Below are 19994 nucleotides of genomic sequence, written 5' to 3' on the forward strand. Positions count from 1 at the left end.
ATCAATACATTTGTTTCCATCAGCGCTCCTGATGGGATTCCTATATACCCGACTCCCCAATTCCTATAGGCTAATGTCAGCCTCGGTCTCTCTCATCGATCCTTAGTGATTTAATATGTTCAAAAAACACATGAACTGCATGGGGAAACACATTTTCTTTTTTATTGAAAATGAAAACCTTTTGAAAGAACACAGACACAGACTGTAGTCACTGTAGTAACCATGTGTGTTGTGTTTTAAAATCAGGCTGTTTTATTTCCTGGGTTGTTTTAGTTGAGCTCTCAGGAAGGAAGAGCTTGTGACTATTCATTGGTTCTTTGAATTAATTTTGTATTGTAGGTCTTTGCCTTCCTTTTAAATCGTCTATCTAGGTTTATCAAAGCAATGTACAGTAGATCCGTCCAGATCAAACATATTTCACAACAGAAAGCCTTCATTTGCATTTTCAAAGGTCTCCATTGATATTGTATGAAAGAGGTTATGATTGCATGCCGGAGGAGGCTTCAATGCTATGTTTTTAAATGAAAAACCTTTTTTGGTCATCTCTTCAGATCTAACAAGGAAATAGAATACCAGTACAGTGTGCAAAACCTCAATTATTTGTGGCGGGATTGCAAATATCTGTGAGTACTGAACAAACAACAACATGTCCTTGTTTCTTTCCCAATTTTCACGAGTGTAGACATCCAGACGATGCATGGTGGTGAGGGAAGTAATTATATGTTTTGATATGAAGGAGCTCTTTTGGTTAGATATGGATGCTTGAACAGAGGGTCTGACTACATCAGATGTATGGGATGTCTCTACGTCCCCTGTAATAAGCCTGTGTCAAACACTCCCAGAGAAGGAGCACATTTAAACAACTTTTTTTTAACATGACAAAGTGTGGGTTCCTCTTGGCCCCTCGAGGGAAGGAGCAGGCAGGTGGAGAGAGAGGGGGGTGTTGATGCTAAACCATGAATCAATATGCCTGCATGCAGGTAGTGTTTTACCCATGGGTGTTCACTTCATTATTGATCGAATGCCAGACTGTCATCTCCAGCTTCCGTTCTTGTTTGCCTTCTCTTATCCCCTGTGTTATTGATTAGTCTGGGCAGTTTTAAGGGCGAGTGGAAAGCACCTTTGTTGGTATGTAGAAATAATCACATCACATAATATGATTGATTGAACTGACTTATTCTTTCAGGCTTTAGAAAGAATGTTTTTTTCTGTGAGGTAGCAAAAGAGAAAAAGTGGTGCTGAAGCACACAAACACCATTATGTTAATGACATTACAACAATACATTTATTTGGCTTATGTTTAGTTCCTTCCTATTTCAGTATTTGATCAACACATATCTTATTGTTACACTTGTCATTGAGTATTTTACCTACAACTTTATTATTTTTATTTATTTATTATAACGTTATTTTTTAATCTGAATGTTTTTGTCTGTCAGGTACAATTGTCAATCGGAGCAGTAGTAAAAGAAAATGGGAATAAACAGCAGCTACGGAGTCAGGGACAAATTAGCCATTGGGCCAGTGGGGCCGTGGCCCAGGGGCCCTTGGCTCTCAGGGGCCCTTCAGGGAAATTGGACCGCGCGGTACTGGGTTTGATGCCCTGAAAAGGGCTCCTGGGGCCCTTCATTGGCCATTGATTTTGTTAAATGTAGGTCAAAAAGATGATAAAAACACGGAAAAACACAAAAATGTCACGCGCCCTATGGGGGCCCTGCAAACATTACAGGCCCAGGGGCCCTCGTGGGGGTTAATCCGTCCCTGTACGGAGTGAAAATAAAACCAGATTGCTTATTAGTTTTACCCATGTAATTTCACCCACTTTATATTTGCTAGCAATGCATCTAATGTTCTCAACAGTGGCCACCGATGTGTTATTTTTCCTGAGTGCAATGGGAGCTGTGTGTACTCATGTTATGCTGGAAAGAAACACCAGCAGCGCCAAGAGTTGAAATATTGTCTACTCTTATTGTCTGTTTGGACAAGAGCTCGTTGCGTTTTCAGCTGGGGAAAAAAAGGCTTTGGTGGATGTACCTTGTATGTTCTGAGTCATTGTTTGACCTAATGCCTCAATAAAAATATATGACAGTACAGCCCTTGTGTCTCATCAACTGTACTACACACACACACACACACACACACACACACACACACACACACACACACACACACACACACACACACACACACACACACACACACACACTCTCTTTGGAATTTGTGTCACATTGCTGCTGTGAGAGTGACCTCAGTCTCTATCGATTTATCTTCCCATGAGCAGAAGGGCTTATTCTGCTCTACGTGCATTGGTTGGGAAGAGTGGAATTTTCATGTGTTTGGGCAGCTTAAATTTGTCTAGATGAGCAGAAAACTGAGAGACCACCTAAAATAGAAAATGCTCATGCTCAGAGGCCCAAATAAATACTTTAAAGCTGTCAGATTTGACAGGCCAGAAAAAAGAGATGTGGTTTAATAGAATATTTCCACAAAAAAAGTGTTGTTCAAACAACTACACTCTCTACTAAGATTATACATTATTCAATTATATCTTTAACAGACCACAAAATAAGTAATTAGTGTGGTTGCCCTAACAGGGCAACCAGACTATTGCAATTGGAACACTTTATTGCGAACGCAGTGAGCATTTACTATGAGACCCAGCAGATCACGTCTGTGTGTCTGTGTGTGTGTCTGTGTGTGTGTGTGTCACGCTGTAACACCACCCGCCCACCACCAGAGGGCGCAGCTGTATCACACACAAAAACACACACACACATGCACGCACACACACACACGCACGCATGCACGCACGCACGCACGCGCACACACACACACACACACACAAAAAACTTAACTTAAAAAAAAACTTAACTTAAAAAAAACTTAACTTAAAAAAAAACTTAACTTAAAAAAAACTTAACTTAAAAAAAAAACTTAAAAGGAAAAACGTACACACAAAAAACTTAACTTAAAAAAAAACTTAACTTAAAAAAAAACTTGAACAAAAAACTTAAAAAAAAAAACCTAAAAAAGAAACACGCACGCACGCACACATACACACACTAAAAAAAAACTTGAAAAAACATTTAATTTAAAAAAACTTAACTTAAAAAAAACCTTAAAAAGTACGTAATTTATTCTAATTGTTGTTATTGCAATTTACGAGCTGCGTTCGCTTCCCGCGTTTGCGCGTTTTACTTGTTATTCCACTTAGTCTTTTATGTGCTACTCCTCCCACAGTTTTGACTGTACGCACTTGAGCCATATGTCAAATTGACCGGCTTTATCGGGAAGGATGTGCTTGTATTTTTTTAAGAGAAATGTTGTATAGTTTAATTGATATTAATTTATTAGTGAATTAAATTTCCCCATTGACATGAATGGGAAAATGCGATTTTTCTCACATTCAAGTATTTTTTCCTCAGAGACTGTAAGCACTATAGTTACAAAACTTGGAGGTTAGGTTCATAATAATTACTAAAATTAATCAACGTATAATGTTATCGGTCGGCCTCATGGTGGCGCTATAACAGCCCACTTTACGTTTTGGCTTATAACTCTTGAACCGTAGGTTGTAAAATCAAAATTATTTTTTCTCTGGATTTCTTGGGTTATGACGCATCTCCCCATATAGGCCACGCCCATTTGCGTCATGATAGATTTTCCGCCATTTTGAATTTTCTCCGAAACACACTTTTGGCTCCTCCTCCTACAAATTTTGTCCAAATCTCACAAAAATCGGCACACATTATCTCCACACCTATCCTATCCGCAGAATTTTGGTAGTGCGTATCGTTCGGCCGTAATCGTCGTCCGAAGATAGTGGGAGGGGCCTATTTTACAAAAAATGCCATAAATCACTAACGGAATGTCCAATCCATCCCAAATTTGAAGCACATGTCGTGGGTGGTTGAATCAACCAAGTACCAAAAGCAATTCTATTTTCATCCATAGGGGGCGCCGCAAATGCGAGAAATGTAACCGTTTGTCGCAAAAACATGGTTTTTGGGGGATAATTCCCCTCCGAATTTCTTACGCATGATCGCAGGGGTGACGTGACATTGTAATTGGCTGGCAATATTAGTGGGAGGGGCATATGTAAGCCACTGCGGCAACCACACTTTGCAATTTTTTAAAATTGCGACCTTTCTAGTTCTATTAAGTGCTCTAAACAAACATAAAGTCCATAGACTTTGCTGGCAAACGATTTATGTTATAAGTGTTCTAAACTAACGTTAAAAAGTCCATTGACTTGGCTGCCACATGATGTAATCTTCAAATATCCCTCAAACATTCCCCTCAAACATTATTGATCATTTTGAGGGGGTCGTTGCTGGAAAAGGTTGAGAATCATTGGTCAACACCCTCCCCAGACAGACAACACAGTAAGGTTCTGCAGTGACAGGGATTATAAATATCTGGGGGTAAATGGCATAATGATTACATTATAACAAAAACAAAAAGCAATTATAACAAAAAGCAAAAAAAAATATCTTCCAATAACAAAAAGGCTCATATTTCAGATGGCTGCTCATACTCATCCAGTAATGTTAGCTGAACGGGAGATAATCAAGGTTCCATTAAAATCTCCTTATTTCTGAGATGCGGCACGGTGATTAATTCACAAATCTGTCTTTGTTTTCCGCTGTACACAATATTTAATTTCTTCCATTCTGAATCTCAAAGTAAAGACTCAAAATGAGGTTTCTTTGTATGGGAACTCAAGTCAAGAGGTGTGCATTGTCTGAAACCTGTAAGTCCAGAGGTGCTTTGGGCTTCTATTCTGCCAAGCTCACAAAAACATGCCATTACTACACGTGAAGCCCCAGGAGAACATGGCCATTCCATTCAGCACAGACTCTACTTCCTCCAGCATGCAATTATCCCACTCACTGTATCTGGGGAAGCAATGCAAACAAATACTAAAGTCCTAACTGTCATGTGATTTCAATTGGACAGAGGGGCTGGTTAAATGCACATCCACTCTATGAATAGCAGGTAATCACAGGTTTCTAAAACACATGCAAATATGCACACGCATGCATGCACGCCACGCACACACACACACACACACGCGCGCATGCACACACACACACATGCGCGCGCGCACGCACACACACACACACATGCGCGCACGCACACACACACACACACGCATGCACGCACACACGCACATGCACACACTTATTTTAGCACGCACGCACGCACATGCACACACACACACACACACACACACACACACACACACGCGCACACACACACGCCCACAAGCACGCACGCACGGATCATCATCCCTGACTGGCTGCATAAAGATTTCTTTCTTCACCAAAGAGTACAACATGCTATTATACTAACACCTTGCAACAGCATCAAATGCAATACATTACAACATTGTCTTTGATATCATGTGCACTCATGCAACCAAATACATGGTGGTGGGTGAGAGAAAAGATAATGGGACCAGTATAATTCTGCACAAGGCGTGGGGTGTGTAAATAGGGTATGTTATTCTGGGAGTTTATTCCATTTCTCTTCCCATGTTCTCTCCCAGTATTATTCAGATTTTTCTTCAGTGCAGACAAGCAGCTTTTGAGAAGACCCCCTACTGACCATAATTGCAAACCAAACCAATCATTACTCAATCATACAAAGATGTTGCTTAAGGGGCACAAACAAGCTAGGACACATTTTATGTCCTGATACAGTCACACACGAAAAGAACAAATGGACGAGTACAAAAACACACCCGGTCTGCCCAGGACCACAGGCATTTTTTAACGGTGCAAACAATGCTCCAATGAGTGACCGAGTGTCTATGTCTGTTTGTCTGAGGACAACCCATTGACCCCTGCAGCTGATTGGGGTCGCATTCAGGTCGGTCACACACACACACACACACACACACACACACACACACACACACACACACACACACACACACACACACACACACACACACACACACACACACACACACACACACACACACACACACACACACACACACACACAGCACCGCTCAGTGCACAATTTCTTTTATATTACGATTTCCAACAAAGCTTAGGGCATGTCCAAATACTTGATTTTCCACTCTACACTATATTGTACGTGCAGCACGTCGACCATCTTTGTAAAAAACGCGCTTTGTAAAAAACAAAAAGGTAGCCAGAGGCTAACAAGCTGTCAAAGTGTAAATGTGTTGACTGAGACATGCAGACCATTAAGCAGCTGCAGCCATGTGAACAATGAGGCAGGCAGACAAGTAGGCAGGGAGATGCTTATGACAAATGTGTCATAAGCCAGGGGTTCTCAACCCGTGGGTCGCGACCCCTAGGGGGGAGTCGTCAAATTATTTTGGGGGGTCCCCTGTGGCTCAGGAGGTAGAGCAGGTCATCCAATGATCCATGGGTCGGCGGTTCGAATCCCGGCTCCTCCTGTCTACATGTCGAAGTGTCCTTGGGCAAGACACTGAACCCCAAATTGCTCCCGATGTGCTGGTTGGTACCTTGCATGGCTTCCGCCGCAATCGGTGTATGAATGGGTGAATGTAATGCACAATCTATGTAAAGCGCCTTGGATAAAGGCGCTATATAAAAATGCACCATTTACCATTTACATCCCATATACAGTACTTTTCAGTTTGTCGTCTTTTTTGTTTGGCAACATACTTTCTTCCACAGAGACTACTGTTGCAAGCCATTTTGTGAAATGAAGTGTGACTCGTCACTATTATGACTGATGATGCTTCAAACAGTTTTAGTCTTTGTGACGGGTGATTTTAGCGCTCTGGGCCTGATTAGTGATCAGTGTTGATTAGAAAGTCCTCTGTGGATGAATGTCAGTCTTGTGGTTCTGTGATTTGACCTATATTTACATTCTCCCTCTAATTAATCTCAACTAGTCTGTGACCCTGCCCCCTCCTGACTGTGTGCTGCATTGTATTAATGAAACATGAGCTTCACAACGGTCTGTGTACTTTCTCTCATGTTCTCCTCTCCCTCTGGGCAGCCACGGGTGATCCTAGCATGCAGTGCTGTGCTATCCACAATGGACAACATACTGTAAACAGACAGATGCACAAAGGCACACGCACACGCACGCACGCACATACACACGCGCACACACGCATGCATGCACACACGCACGCACACACGCACACACACAAACACACTCAGTCGCACGCACACACACACACTCAGTCGCACACACACACACACACACACACACACACACACACACACACACACACACACACACACACACACACACACACACACACACACACACACACACACACACACACACACACACACACAGCTCCAATCAAGAAAAAACAACTGATGCTTATCCAGCAGAAGGACTGATTAGACTTCTAGATGTCTTGATTTCACTCCATCTCACTCTCTCTCAGTATCTCCTCCACACCCTGATGTTTCAACTATGTCGTCCTCACAGAGAACTACATAGAGGTATATTCCCATGTTGTGAGGTTCATGTGAACACATCGTTCACTTTTCCAGGGAATGTCATGGCCGCTGAGAGAACATGGCTGCAGCCCTGCTGATCTCCCTGTATGTGTGCATATTTAATCTCATGGTGGCGCTACAACAGCCAACTTCACGTTTTGGCTCTTGAAAGGTGTAAAATCACTATCCATGTTTCTCTGGATTGCTTGGATCATGACGCAATTTATAGGCCTTGTTTGTGCCAAATTCCATGTTCTACGTTTTGCTACTACTCCAACAGATTATGTCGGGGGGTCATGTGATCAAGAAGTATAAATTAGATTTTTCAGATCCCATTCCAAGTGGCTATGATTACATTTGCGGGCCCTGGCTAGGCAACCCGAGAACGAAAAAAAGCTAAAACAAAACATTAAAAACATGAGGGCATAAGGCCTAGAGGTAAAACGAGTGTACTAAGGAAAGGCTTTGTTAAAAAGGTAGATTTTTACTCCACTCTCAAAGGAACCAATAGACTGCGGTTGCTCTCAGGTGGTCACTGGTCAGGGAGGGCATTCCACAGTTGGGGGGCGGCCGAGCAGAAGGTCCGGTCAGCCATGGTATAGCTTGGTCTTGGGGGGGTTGGAGGAAGTTAGTGTTTAGCAAGCAAACATTATAACACCCTTGGTTTTGTTTGGGGAAACCAGTTTATACAGGCTATTACAGGATCTAATGTGAGTCCTTCTTGAGCAATTGTCTTTCACAGTGTGTTTGTTTTCTCAACTCAAAACATGAATCCACAGTCACTGGATTCTCATTGCTATTCTACTTTAATCTGGTGGTGTGGGTGCATGGTGCACGCTTACCTTTGAAACACTATATAATTTGCATCATATCTCGGCACTGAGTTATTCACCGTACAATGATAAACATGTCTGAACACATGACAAATTGTATTTACAGCCAAATACAAAATGTATCCGAGACAGAGTTAGTCCATGAATATGAATCGTAGTGAAGTAAGATAAAGTCATGAATGATGTATATTACATTATAATATGATGGAAGAAAAATAGGTGGCAGCACAATATTGAAGGCATGAGGAGGAGAGCAGAGACAGAGAGACAGTTAGGGAAAGAGAGAGAGAGAAAAGGAGAGAGAGAGGTAGAGGAAAGTAACAAAACTGTTAGTTAATCAGTGGTCCAGGTGATTGAAACAACTACAATAATCTCCCACGGTAGCCTTGCGTTGCGATACTAATATACCACTGCGCTGGGCTACGTCTCGGGGCATATGCATATGCAATAGGGGCGGGTGAAGTCTGGCTGCGCCAGGCTACTCCCACAGAGCCTCAACACAAGCCCTATCAGTCTCTATTTAGTTTTGGGTGACTTTCAAAGCTCTGAGTCTGACCACCACTGTGTGCCCGCCCCAGTTTCTTCATGGAAATGGAGAGAGCCAAATTAACTGATTTATATACGCACATTCTGCCAGCAATAAGGCAATATTGTGCCATTCTGTCTCTGCACGGCTTCTTGGTTCTCTGTGAGGCTAGACAACTGTTCTGATGATAACAACTTCAGCTATCAACTTCAATCAGATGTGATAAACAGGATGAGAGTGCAGAGGGCTCCTTTTAGATTATCCCGAAATATCTATGGAAGGCTGAACAATAATTTAGATGTTTGTGAGTGGTATGACTACGAGAGCAGGAGCGAGCAAGAGAGAGAGAGATTATAACTGCTACGCACATTCTGCCAGAATAAAAGGGCAATATTGTGCCATTTTTTCTCTGCAAGGCTTCTTGGTTCCCTGTGGGTAGGCTAGACAACTGTTCTGATGTTAACAACTTCAGCTATCAATCAAAAACAGATTGGAAGTGCAGACGGCTCCTTTTAGATTATCTCGAAATGTCTATGGAAGGTTGAACAATAATTTTGATGTTTGTGTGTGGTGGCAGGAGAGATAGAGTTCTTTGTGTGGCATATTGTTCATGTCAATATTCCTCATATACAACATACACCGGGCAATAAAAAGAATCCTGTTTCTGATTTAAAGTATATACTGTAGGAGAAACGGAATAGTGCTAAAACCGGACAGTATTTTTCCGGAAACAGTTATAAAAAATTATTAGCCGTTCTCTCGTTCTCTTTACTATTGAGAGCTGCAGACATAGGCTGATGTCTAGTCTATGTAAAACAAACAGCCCTCGCAGGCATAATTATACTTGGCTTCTATTGCACAACTGAATGAGTTTTCAGAGACTTTTGAAAGGCACTTGAGTTGAGCACTCCAAATCCCTTTATTATGTTCTATGTAAAACAACTGAATTAGTTCAGTCATCCTTAAGGCTCATTCATAGTCTGGATTTTCGGTGGTGGAGGTGACCACTGGAGCTGAAATAACGTTGAGCGGTGGTGAGTAAAAACAGAGAAAGGGGCGGTGGCGGTGGTTTGCTCTTCACCGCGGCTTGTGACGTCATGTTGTAGTTCGGTGGTCACCTCACCACCTAAAATACAGACTATGAATAGGCCTTAACGCTTTACCGTCAAGATACCTTAGGAAACTAATGTGAAACAGTAGAGAGACCATAGACTTTTCCTGCACGTGTGTCTTACCAGTAGCCTACTTCACAAATGTTTGAATCAACTGGGATTAGTTGAGTCATGTCACTGACGTCAGAAAAAACCTTGAATTAAACAGGGCCAGGGGAAGTGTGAGAAAGAGGAGGGGAAGATGTTTTGGGTCATCTATTCTGGACTGGAGAAGAAGCAGACTAAATCGGGGCATGACAGTGTTGTGGTTAACCTACTTAATTTTATCTCCCTGTTTGTGTGTGTGTGTGTGTGTGTGTGTGTGTGTGTGTGTGTGTGTGTGTGTGTGTGTGTGTGTGTGTGTGTGTGTGTGTGTGTGTGTGTGTGCGTGCACGCCGCACACACAACATATCTCAGAGGTAAATTAAAAAATGTTACTGTGCATGACTGTCGCCCTTTGAGCTTAATTACACTCCTTCCTTCTGCAAATTAGACGGCATGAAGGTTACACAGCTATTTGACATGTAAAAACATGGCCCGGCCCAGCGGCCCTCCGGTCAGTGCAGCAGAGGTGATTTAGCATTGTGGGAAGAGGCTATCCACCGCACATATTGTATTGTATTAGTAGTATGTGTATTACTAATATTGAGTAGCCACACTGGACCACAATGGAAACAAGCGTTTTGTTATTTAATATTTTAGCATTACCTTTGACTGTACTACCTGTACTGTTATCAAACTTGTCAATAAAGTATTCAATCAATCAATCAAGAAATTAAATGGAGAAATGCTACTACACTCGTTCCAACCATCCCACCTTAAATCAGACAGGTATCATTTTGAGTTCCCTATAGACAGGATGAAATTAATGATTTTCTGAATACAATGTCAGATCATTAAAACAATAATACCATGCATTTATACGGTATGTATTGATAGAAAAACAACTGGCAATCCACCCACCCATCCAAGTTCCTCGCTGCAACTGCATTGTGATGTTGAATGAATTTCTCCCACCGCCTTCCTATTTACCCTGGATGGATATATTATAATTTGCTCTTTTGCTCTGTGTCTCTGAATGAAGTTCAGCATACCATTCCAAAGGTCATCACTAGCCTGGCGCAGCCACACTAAACCCGCCCCTATTGCATATATGCCCACGCAGCCCAGCGCAGTGGTATATTAGTATCGCAACGCGAGGCTAGGTCATCACTGCATATGGATAATTGGTGTGGCATTTCAGATATGGCCAGAGAGAGATAGGTGTGTGTGTGTGTGTGTGTGTGTGTGTGTGTGTGTGTGTGTGTGTGTGTGTGTGTGTGAGAGTGTGTGAGAGTGTGTGAGAGAGAGGGATATGGTCAACTTGAACCCTTAACATCCCTTAACTGGGGGGGGGGGGGGGGGGGGGGGGATCTACGTGCTATTTTTGGTGAAGAGCTTTGGTGTAGAGGAGGAAAAAGATGACCAAGTGCAGAGCCAACACAGGTCAAGTTTACTATAATACAGTACATTCTTGTTGTCTTCAGTCCTGAACCAGGCTCTTTCATTCAAGGCTGTGTGGGGCGTGGCCACTCTGATTGCACGGTCTACGCCAGGGGTTCTCAACCTGTGGGTCGCGACCCCTCGGAGGGTCGCCAAATTATTTTAGGGGGTCCCCAAATTATTTTCAAAAAAATACTCGGTGGCGCGCTACGAGCTTGTAGATCTGCTATTTTTCAATAGCTAAATTATAACATAATGCTTAAAACACCAAAAGGGGTTCCCGCCCAAAATGGGTTAAAGGGGAAAACCACCCATTTTCAACATTTTACTATGTCATTAATATACCTTAGAGCTGTTGTGTGGAAATAATAAAAAAAGGTCCCCCCATTTTGTGTTTCCTAGAACTGTAATTATGAAAAAAACCATTAACATGGTGAAACACATCTTGATGACATCATCAAGATGTGTTTCACCATGTTAATGATTTTTTTCAGACCTCTAGTTCTAGGAAACACAGAATGGGGGGACTTTTTTATTACTTCCACACAACAGCTCTAAGGTATATTAATGACATAGTAAAATGTTGAAAATGAGTGGAATGCCCCTTTAAGGTTATTGTAGCAGTCAATTTATATTGGGGGTCGGGAGGGGGCGGGGCGGGGGTCCCGAGACATTGCCAAAGCATTTCCGGGGGTCCCCGGCCAAAAACGTTGAGAACCCCTGGTCTACGCCACTGGCTCAGTCTCAGTGTCCCTTAAGAATACAATTAGGAATCCAGCAGTTGTCAAAAAAACACCTGACAGTAATCATTGGGAAAGACATTTTCACAGGTTTTGAACACCAGTAATCAAGTACTGTATGAGTCCTATTTGTAATATGCATAATTGCTCCATTGATAAATATGTGGAACAAAGATAGTAAACATTTAAGATACTCTTCTGCTTATTTCCTTACCATATTTCCATATAACCATGGAAACAAGACTAATCGCTTAAATTCCTAAAACCCGCTGCAAGGTAGAGCCTCTGAATCCCCAAAGCAGCAGTGCTAAAAATGCACTTTGAGCCAGCAAGTTGATTACAGGCGATTATTCAAAAACGTTTACTCTGAACCACGCTGCCTGATTCACTCTCATCATTTTATCCTCGGTCCTCACACTGCTAAATAATGCAATGCATTTCAATTATGCTTTAGACGCAGCTGGGCAAAATACTGTTCTCCTGATCCAATCTTTTTGCAAATTGCATTCTGTATCAAATAAAATAGAAGTCTAAAAAGATACACACAGGCATGGTAATTATGGCTGTTCCTGATAACCCATTGTTTGTGTTACTCACAGTGTTACTATAAGTGCACTGACTCACAAACCCATCAACAGAGGCCCAATGTGGGGTACATGGCAAATTACACAGGCCAGGTCAAAGCAGGGGACAGGTGTAGGTGCTAGTAATGGCCTGAAACGGGGTCTCAAAAATGACCTTCGGCAGAGCAGTGATAACACTAATAGAACTCAACTGACAGTGACTGTTAGTGAGCTTAAATGAGGCTTTAAGTACTGTCCTGTGTCATTAGAAGCAGAAAACATGATGAATGTTGATAAATTCCTAATAGACATCTCTGTTGACAAAGGGCCAGCTTGTGTTGAAAACTGTTTAGCGCATGCATAGTAAGTAGCCTTGGCGAGCCATGATGCCCATAGGGCAGGAGCCTATCTCATATTTCTGTAGCGTGAGTACACCCCCTGGACGTGACGCTAGTATGTCGCAGGGACTTGATGCCGAGTGTCAAGCAGAGAGGCACTGGGCCCCATTTTTAGAGTCTTTGGTATGACCCGGCCAGGGATCAAACCCCGACCTCCCAGTCTCAGGGCGGACACTCTAACCTCAAGGTCACTGAGCTAGTATGCATACATTGACGGCGATAGCCGTCAGCACAAATGTGATGAGGTCAGCACATTTGGGCAAGTTGATATGGCCGAATTTAGGCCAAGGAGTGTTTTTCGTGCAAAACTAATACTTGGAATGGATTCAGAATCATGAAAACCCCCTAGTTTGACATGTCACATGCTACTTGGTGGGGGTATACAAAAATGGAATTCATTATGAATAGAAAAAAATCACACCCGTGTGAACTGAGTGGTGCAAATACACCCCCCACCCTCTCTGTCTCTCTCTCTCTCTCTCTCTCATAAGCCTATCTCACAGAATTTCCCCGCCCCCCTTAATACGCCCCCTTTCGGGGTTAGTGGTGATAGCGTGACGTCACTCCATAGACGCTACATGTTAACAGAGGTAATTTAAGAAGTCTACAACTTTTGTTTTCTCAAGGTATGGTTTGTTCTATCTGTTCGAGCTGATTTACCATCTTGTTTGCTTCATAATAATATTGGTCTGTCACATTTTTACATTAGAAAATGTACTTAGATTCTCCAGAGAAAAAAAACGTGTAAATGCTAATGTTAAAGACACCACTATTTACCGGAAGTGGGCGTGGAAAGTGGGCTGTGAGATAGGCCTATTAGCAGGCAACATGCAGCACTATCTCTCTCTCTCTCTCTCTCTTTCTGGCACAACAGCACTTTTGGTACTGGTCACACACACATAGTCACACACAAACATACAGTTGAACACGGACATTGCTGTTCGTTGGAGTGGTTGCACCACTCAAAAATACAAATAAAAAGTATGTCATGACATCACAGGTCCTCTCAAATTTTTGGTGCTGGATCACCGGCTATAAATCTTTGCCAGGACATGTCATCAGAAGCTGACCTACCCCAATTCAGTAATCACAGAAAAATACTTAACGTAACATTTTACTAGGTCATTAATAACCTTTGAGCTGGAAAGGTTATTAATGAAAAAAAGTCCCCATTCTGTTTCCCCACTGGGAGGTCTGACAAAAAATCATTAACATGGTGAATCACATCTTTTTTTCATTCGTTTATCCCTCGATTTTGTAACCCATTTTTTCACCCCTGTGCCAATTATCTAATGTGATCCTGGGCTCTCTACACACCCTACGCCAACCTAGTCCCCATATATGGGGGACATGGGGAGAGCAACGGACTTGAACGCATGCTTCCTTCCTGCCCGAGTGTCCAAGTTGCTCCTTTACACGTGAAAGGGGGTAGTTTCCCTGGTTGGACGTAGCGCGTGGAAGGAACACGTTATTCCAACCAGTTCCTTTCCCCTCCATCAGGCGCCCCGGCTGGCCAGGGGGAGGCAGTTTATTTAGAGACCAGGATTACAGCATGTTTTTGTGAGGGTACCTACCCTAGGGGACACAGGGAGAACATGCAAGGTGAATCACATCTTGACGTCATAAAGATGTGATTCACCATTTTTTATTATTTCAGCTCGAAGGTATATTAATGATACAAAATGAGTGGTATTCCCCTTTAAGGACTACATAAGCTTTAAACTACAATCACCAGTCAAACTCAACTGTGAGCAGATAACTTTACACAGAAAGTAAAACAAACAAAAAAACACATGTGTGAAGTGAGGGGCGCTCTTATCATACATCTCATTCCGGCCAATCACAATGTGTCCTATGGGGGTGATCAGTCAATCACAAGCCAATGTTTGTGCCCGGAAAGCTGGGCATAGGGGCTAGCGGCCCTCAAAAATGGGAAGGAATAGAGTATGCACATGTATAAAATGAGTGGCAAAGTGAGTTCAACACCGATAGGACTTTTCCGTTTAGATGTATGGGCTTCCCAAGGCCAGAAAGTAGTTTGCCACTTTTCATTTCCGGGTATGATTATGTGACCCTCATGTGCATACCCTACCCTCGATATGTGTCAATCAGTGTCATGAGCATATAAGAGCTTATACTACTGTATACGATTATATCTGTCAGACTAAGCAAACTGAACCGTAAATGGGTGTCTAATAAATGCCATTTTAGAAGTTACAATACACCAGTCTGATTGTGTAACTTAGAATTAGGACTAAAACCCCATTTCAATTACAACTGGGAGATGAAAAACTTGTTGAATTTGAATAAAGCAGTTCAATGAAATTGGGTTCAAACTTTTTATTGGGTCATGTAATAAACTCAGTTTAGACAAGTTTTTTATAAATGCTGCATTTAAGCTTTACATTATTCAAACAAAAAAAAGTTTCTCCTTTGAAAGGGAAAAAAGACCTTAGTTCAAAATTTTGTAATGTAACCAAAAGACCCAAGAACACACATTTCAAAAGGTTTCTTCTTTTAAACTAATCAATGACCATTACCTACGGTCAAAATGTAGTAATTTAACCAAAAGACCCAAGAATACACATTTCAGAAGGTATCTTCTTTTAAACTAATCAATGACTATGGTCAAGATGTAGTAATGTAACCAAAAGACCCAATATTTCCTATGATTCAGAAATATTTTGGATTCTCAAAACAAATTTTCTTTTACTACAAAATAAATATTTTTAGATTCTCAAAACCTAAGGAAAACTAAAACGTATTCATCCTCAAATCCTCATCATAATTTAAACTGCAAGTGGCAAGACCTCAGGTTTGACCTCAAGTTTGACCTCAAGTTTGACCTCGGGTTTGGGCTCCAAAAGGCGCTGCTGTTTGAGACTGAAGAGGTTCCGCAGATTGACCTCTGGGTCAACAAAGTGAGGGATCTTGCGCTCATTGAAGAGGCCCGAGAGGTTGGCCTCCACTTTGGCACGTCTGGAGATGCGCAAGCGCAGGGCAAAGAGGTGACGCAAGTCATCTTCCACCAGAGGCTGCCGATGCTCAATATGGAGACGCTTCTGCCAGGACTTCTTTGCCCGCTGCCGCTTCTGTCAACAAACATTTACAGTCAAGGCTACCATTACCGTTTGCAACATGAATTTTTAATAGGCAAGTTAAATGGTCACTGCCTATAAATCCAAGAGCAGAAATTGTAATGCCAATGCCAGAGAGCAACATTGGCAATGATAGATGAAAAACAAACTAAAGGAACAAGAAAAATGATGCATTAAGACTCAGTCAAATAGTTGCTGCGTGGAATAAAGCTGGAGGCATTTACCAGAACGACTACAAAAGGGAGACCAAAATCAATAGCACCGCTAGACAGTCTGGGGCACCAAAGCTCAACTTTTTACTTTGTTGCATGCTGGTGTCTTGCATGAAAAAACAAAAAGCACATGTACAAGCTGCGTCACAGCGTGACCATTTTCACTGCAGAATACCACCACCACCACCACTAAAGTAGTATCCCGCTGTTCAAGTTCGATTGAATAACTTTCTCACCTTCTGAAGATTGGCCCCTGGGTCATGGTGACGTAGGTGTCTGGTCATGCTCTCCTGTTAGAGAGAACCAGTAATACAGGTGTTACTGCATTCATCTGTGAAAACTGAGACTCAGTACAAGTTTACAGGACAAGTAGCCTATTGCAAAAAGGAAATTGGGAGATTTACAGTATGAAGTGCATAGCAGTTGAAATGTGAAGTTTAACTACAAAATTCATACTTCCAATTGAACACAAGAAACGACTGAGCATTTCACTTAAATTCCACAGAAAAGTGATTGCCCAAAGTGGACCAATACAAAAATGTGTGTCTATGTGGAGCCCAAGAAAGCCAAGAGAAGGCCAGCTTACTCACCCGCATGGCAAACTTTTGTGGGCAGTCAGGGAAGGAACAGCCGTATTTGAGCAGCTTAAAGTGCACTTTGTGGATGTGGTGCTGCAGATTGAAGGTTGTAGAAAAGTACGCCTGGCAGTCAGTTCTGGGGCAAAGCAGAACTGGCTTGTGAGAGGCATGGCTGCGTCTGTGTCTGCGTAGAGAGTCCCCTCTCTTAAACTCCTTCTTACACACCTTGCAGGGGAAAGTGACTGGAACACAAATCATTAAGTATTAGTGGAGTGGCCAACATAAGGAATTTGAGATAAACCTTAAGTCACATGTATACCTCACCTCAATGAAAATCAATCAGATAAACATTTCCCTGAAAACCCACATCTTAACCCCTTTCACCAGCAAATTTTGGCAACAGTTGTCTCTAAATAGACTGCTACAAAGCCTTTTTACCTGGATGTTTCTTTGCGTGCTTCTGTAGTTTTGTCCAGGTGCGTTCAAGGACCTCACATCCGTCATGGGGGCAGCGGTACCCTGCAGAGACCAAAAGAGAGCAGAAAATGATCAGTGTTATGCTTAAAGATTAACTGCCGATTAACCCCATATACTTTGCATATGATGGATAGTGAAAGGCTGATTTGCCATTTTCTGACAATTGAAATATGACATGCCTTAAATCAGGACCCCAGTTTAAAGTTGTTACTAAATGAAAGGATCATGAGTAGGAACATGTCACATTCAATACAACCCTTTAATTTATAGGAATTGTGTTAGGGTAGAGAATGAGAGCAGCCCTGGAAATTGACCAACCTGTGTGCCTTTTCTCATGGGATTTGCGGGTGATATGGGAGTCAAATGTGGCACCACAGCCAGCCTTTGAGCATCTGAATAGAAAAACGAGACCATAAATCTGTCCAGTTCATACTTTGCCCCCCAGCAATAATTTTGTATTAATTAAATTAAATGTTAGACCACTCAGCCCCAACTACACAAACACAGGGAAGTCACCAATTTGACAAGATTAGTTATATAGGCATTTAGGGTAACCATTTTACAACATGAATCATAAAGACAATAAATGGAAACCTACTTAAATTGAGCAGTCACCCCATGCGCAGTCAAGTGCAATTTAAACGTTCTGCGTTTCTTGAAGGTCAGCGAGCATTTCGGTTGATTGCACTGAAAAACACATCAAAAGTTTAATCAAGAATCAATCGTTTGTGCAGTCAGACGCTTCTGAAACATACAACGTTAATACGGCACCCTCGTGTGGCCAAACCTTGAAGTACACATCTTTATCTCCATGGGCATAACGCGCGTGCCTCTTCACAGCGTTTAGGTCAAAGAAGCTGGCCGTGCAACTCGCCACTGTACACCTGTACACAGGAGAAGTCAGTTAAACTTTAAAGTATATTATGCGACATGAGCGAACGATGGTCTGAAAACCCATTAACTTCACTTACCTGCACTGCTTTATCCCGCTGTGCCGAAGAGCGTGGCGGGTCAAATGCGACTGTTGTCGAAAGCGACGACCGCAGCCTTCAAACTTGCATTGAAATGGACGCTGCGAATAATATGGTTTTTAGTCAGTCGGCCCACTCGGCCGGGTAATAGTATCGCGTTAGGCCCACGCGAGGTGTTTCTGGAAGTTTAATATTTACCGAAGAACACATTTTAATTGTTTCACAATGTTCTTCAGAAATTATAACCTTACCGATTTGGTGTGCGTCAGCAGGTGTCGTTTCAGTTTCCACTGTTTAGTGAAGACCGCCGCACAGCCAGCATGGCTACACGGGAGCGCAAGTTTTTGTGGCTCCCCACTTGTTACACCGTTCATTTTTCTCCGATAACGTTGCTTTTTAAGAACACACGTCTTCTTACGTTAGTTGGGAGCGCGTGTCTGTGTTGAAATGTCTCTTTTATAGGGTTTGGGCGGGGTTACTCTATGGCTCTGGGCGGGGGTTGCTCATTTTCTTAATTGCCTGCCTGGCACCTTCCCAATCAATCAATCAATCAATCAATCAATCAATAACCCAAGTCACCCAACAACAACAAGGAGTGGCAGCACGCGTTGCCGTCTGATCTTAACATGATCCTAAACCACGTAGCCGATATTCTTTATTATGTAAAAAGCCGTGGTGCAAAAAATAGCCAATCCACAAGCTCACAGTGCAGGATGTGAACTTTTTTTTTTATTTTTTTTAATGTTTACCTTTTTTTATACCCACAATACTAGTGGCGAAGAATAAAACTTCTGGGAACTCAGATCAGATTAGGTGTAGGGCACCGTAGGCTAGTATCGGTACCCAAGCTTTTATTTTCGTTGCTGAATGCAAATAGCGTGCATTTACAAGGTAATGACAGTTGCGACTTGCGATACAATTTTATGCTCAGCAGAGGTCAGTGTGTCTCTGTTAAGCTGCACACATGTACAGTAAAGTTACAGGGGCACACAATTCAGCTATAGTTTTTCTTTGTTTGTTTGTTTTTACTCTGATTTATATTCCCTACCGACCTGGTCCCACTTTTTAATTGAATTGCATATTGGCTGTAATATAACTAATGTTGAGAAACAAAACTTTCACACCTCTGTCCTTAAACACACTGAGAACAGTTATTACATTCATGTTCTTAGGAAGATAGATATTACAGAGAATATATTTAGGCCTACCTACTGTAAGCCTAAATATATTCTCTGTAATATCTGGTAGGTAGGTTGTTTCTGTAGGCCCGGTCTAGCCTGGCTAAAGGCCCGGTCATGATTGATTGTCACAAAGGCTAAAACACTAGAAAATGTGATGGATGACAGGGTGTTCCCTGTTTAAATTGAAATGGTCATCACCAGATTTTTGGGGTGGTGAAAGCTAAATGGTGATTGGCCTGCATTTCGTTTCTATAGTACCTTTATCCAAATCACTTTACAACCTGAAAAATAAGTCAAGAATTTAACATTTAGTTGCCC

General features: G+C 42.1%; 1 protein-coding gene across 1 annotated transcript; it reads right to left on the bottom strand.

Moving 5' to 3' along the window:
- Positions 1 to 15484: 15484 nt before the first annotated feature.
- 42sp43 (P43 5S RNA-binding protein) lies at positions 15485 to 18914 on the bottom strand. Its single transcript, XM_079521635.1, has 9 exons — positions 18747 to 18914; positions 18496 to 18596; positions 18312 to 18408; positions 18123 to 18211; positions 17843 to 17916; positions 17486 to 17566; positions 17060 to 17289; positions 16706 to 16759; positions 15485 to 16251 (listed from the first exon to the last, which is right to left on the bottom strand). Exons 1-9 carry the CDS (start codon positions 18867 to 18869, stop codon positions 15949 to 15951), a joined length of 1152 nt encoding a protein of 383 aa, XP_079377761.1. The 5' UTR covers positions 18870 to 18914; the 3' UTR covers positions 15485 to 15948.
- Positions 18915 to 19994: the final 1080 nt, after the last annotated feature.

This window comes from Electrona antarctica, assembly GCF_951216825.1.
Source record: "Electrona antarctica genome assembly, chromosome: 14".
In the NCBI taxonomy this organism is placed as follows: Eukaryota; Metazoa; Chordata; class Actinopteri; order Myctophiformes; family Myctophidae; genus Electrona; species Electrona antarctica.

Excerpts from the sequence above, each read along its gene's own strand:
- 42sp43 (XM_079521635.1), bottom strand. The coding sequence starts at position 18,869 with ATGAACGGTGTAACAAGTGGGGAGCCACAAAAACTTGCGCTCCCGTGT. Across the intron at positions 18,212-18,311 it reads ATAAAGATGTGTACTTCAAG|TGCAATCAACCGAAATGCTC; the intron begins GTTTGGCCACAC and ends TGTGTTTTTCAG. Across the intron at positions 16,252-16,705 it reads CAGGGGCCAATCTTCAGAAG|AAGCGGCAGCGGGCAAAGAA; the intron begins GTGAGAAAGTTA and ends GTTTGTTGACAG.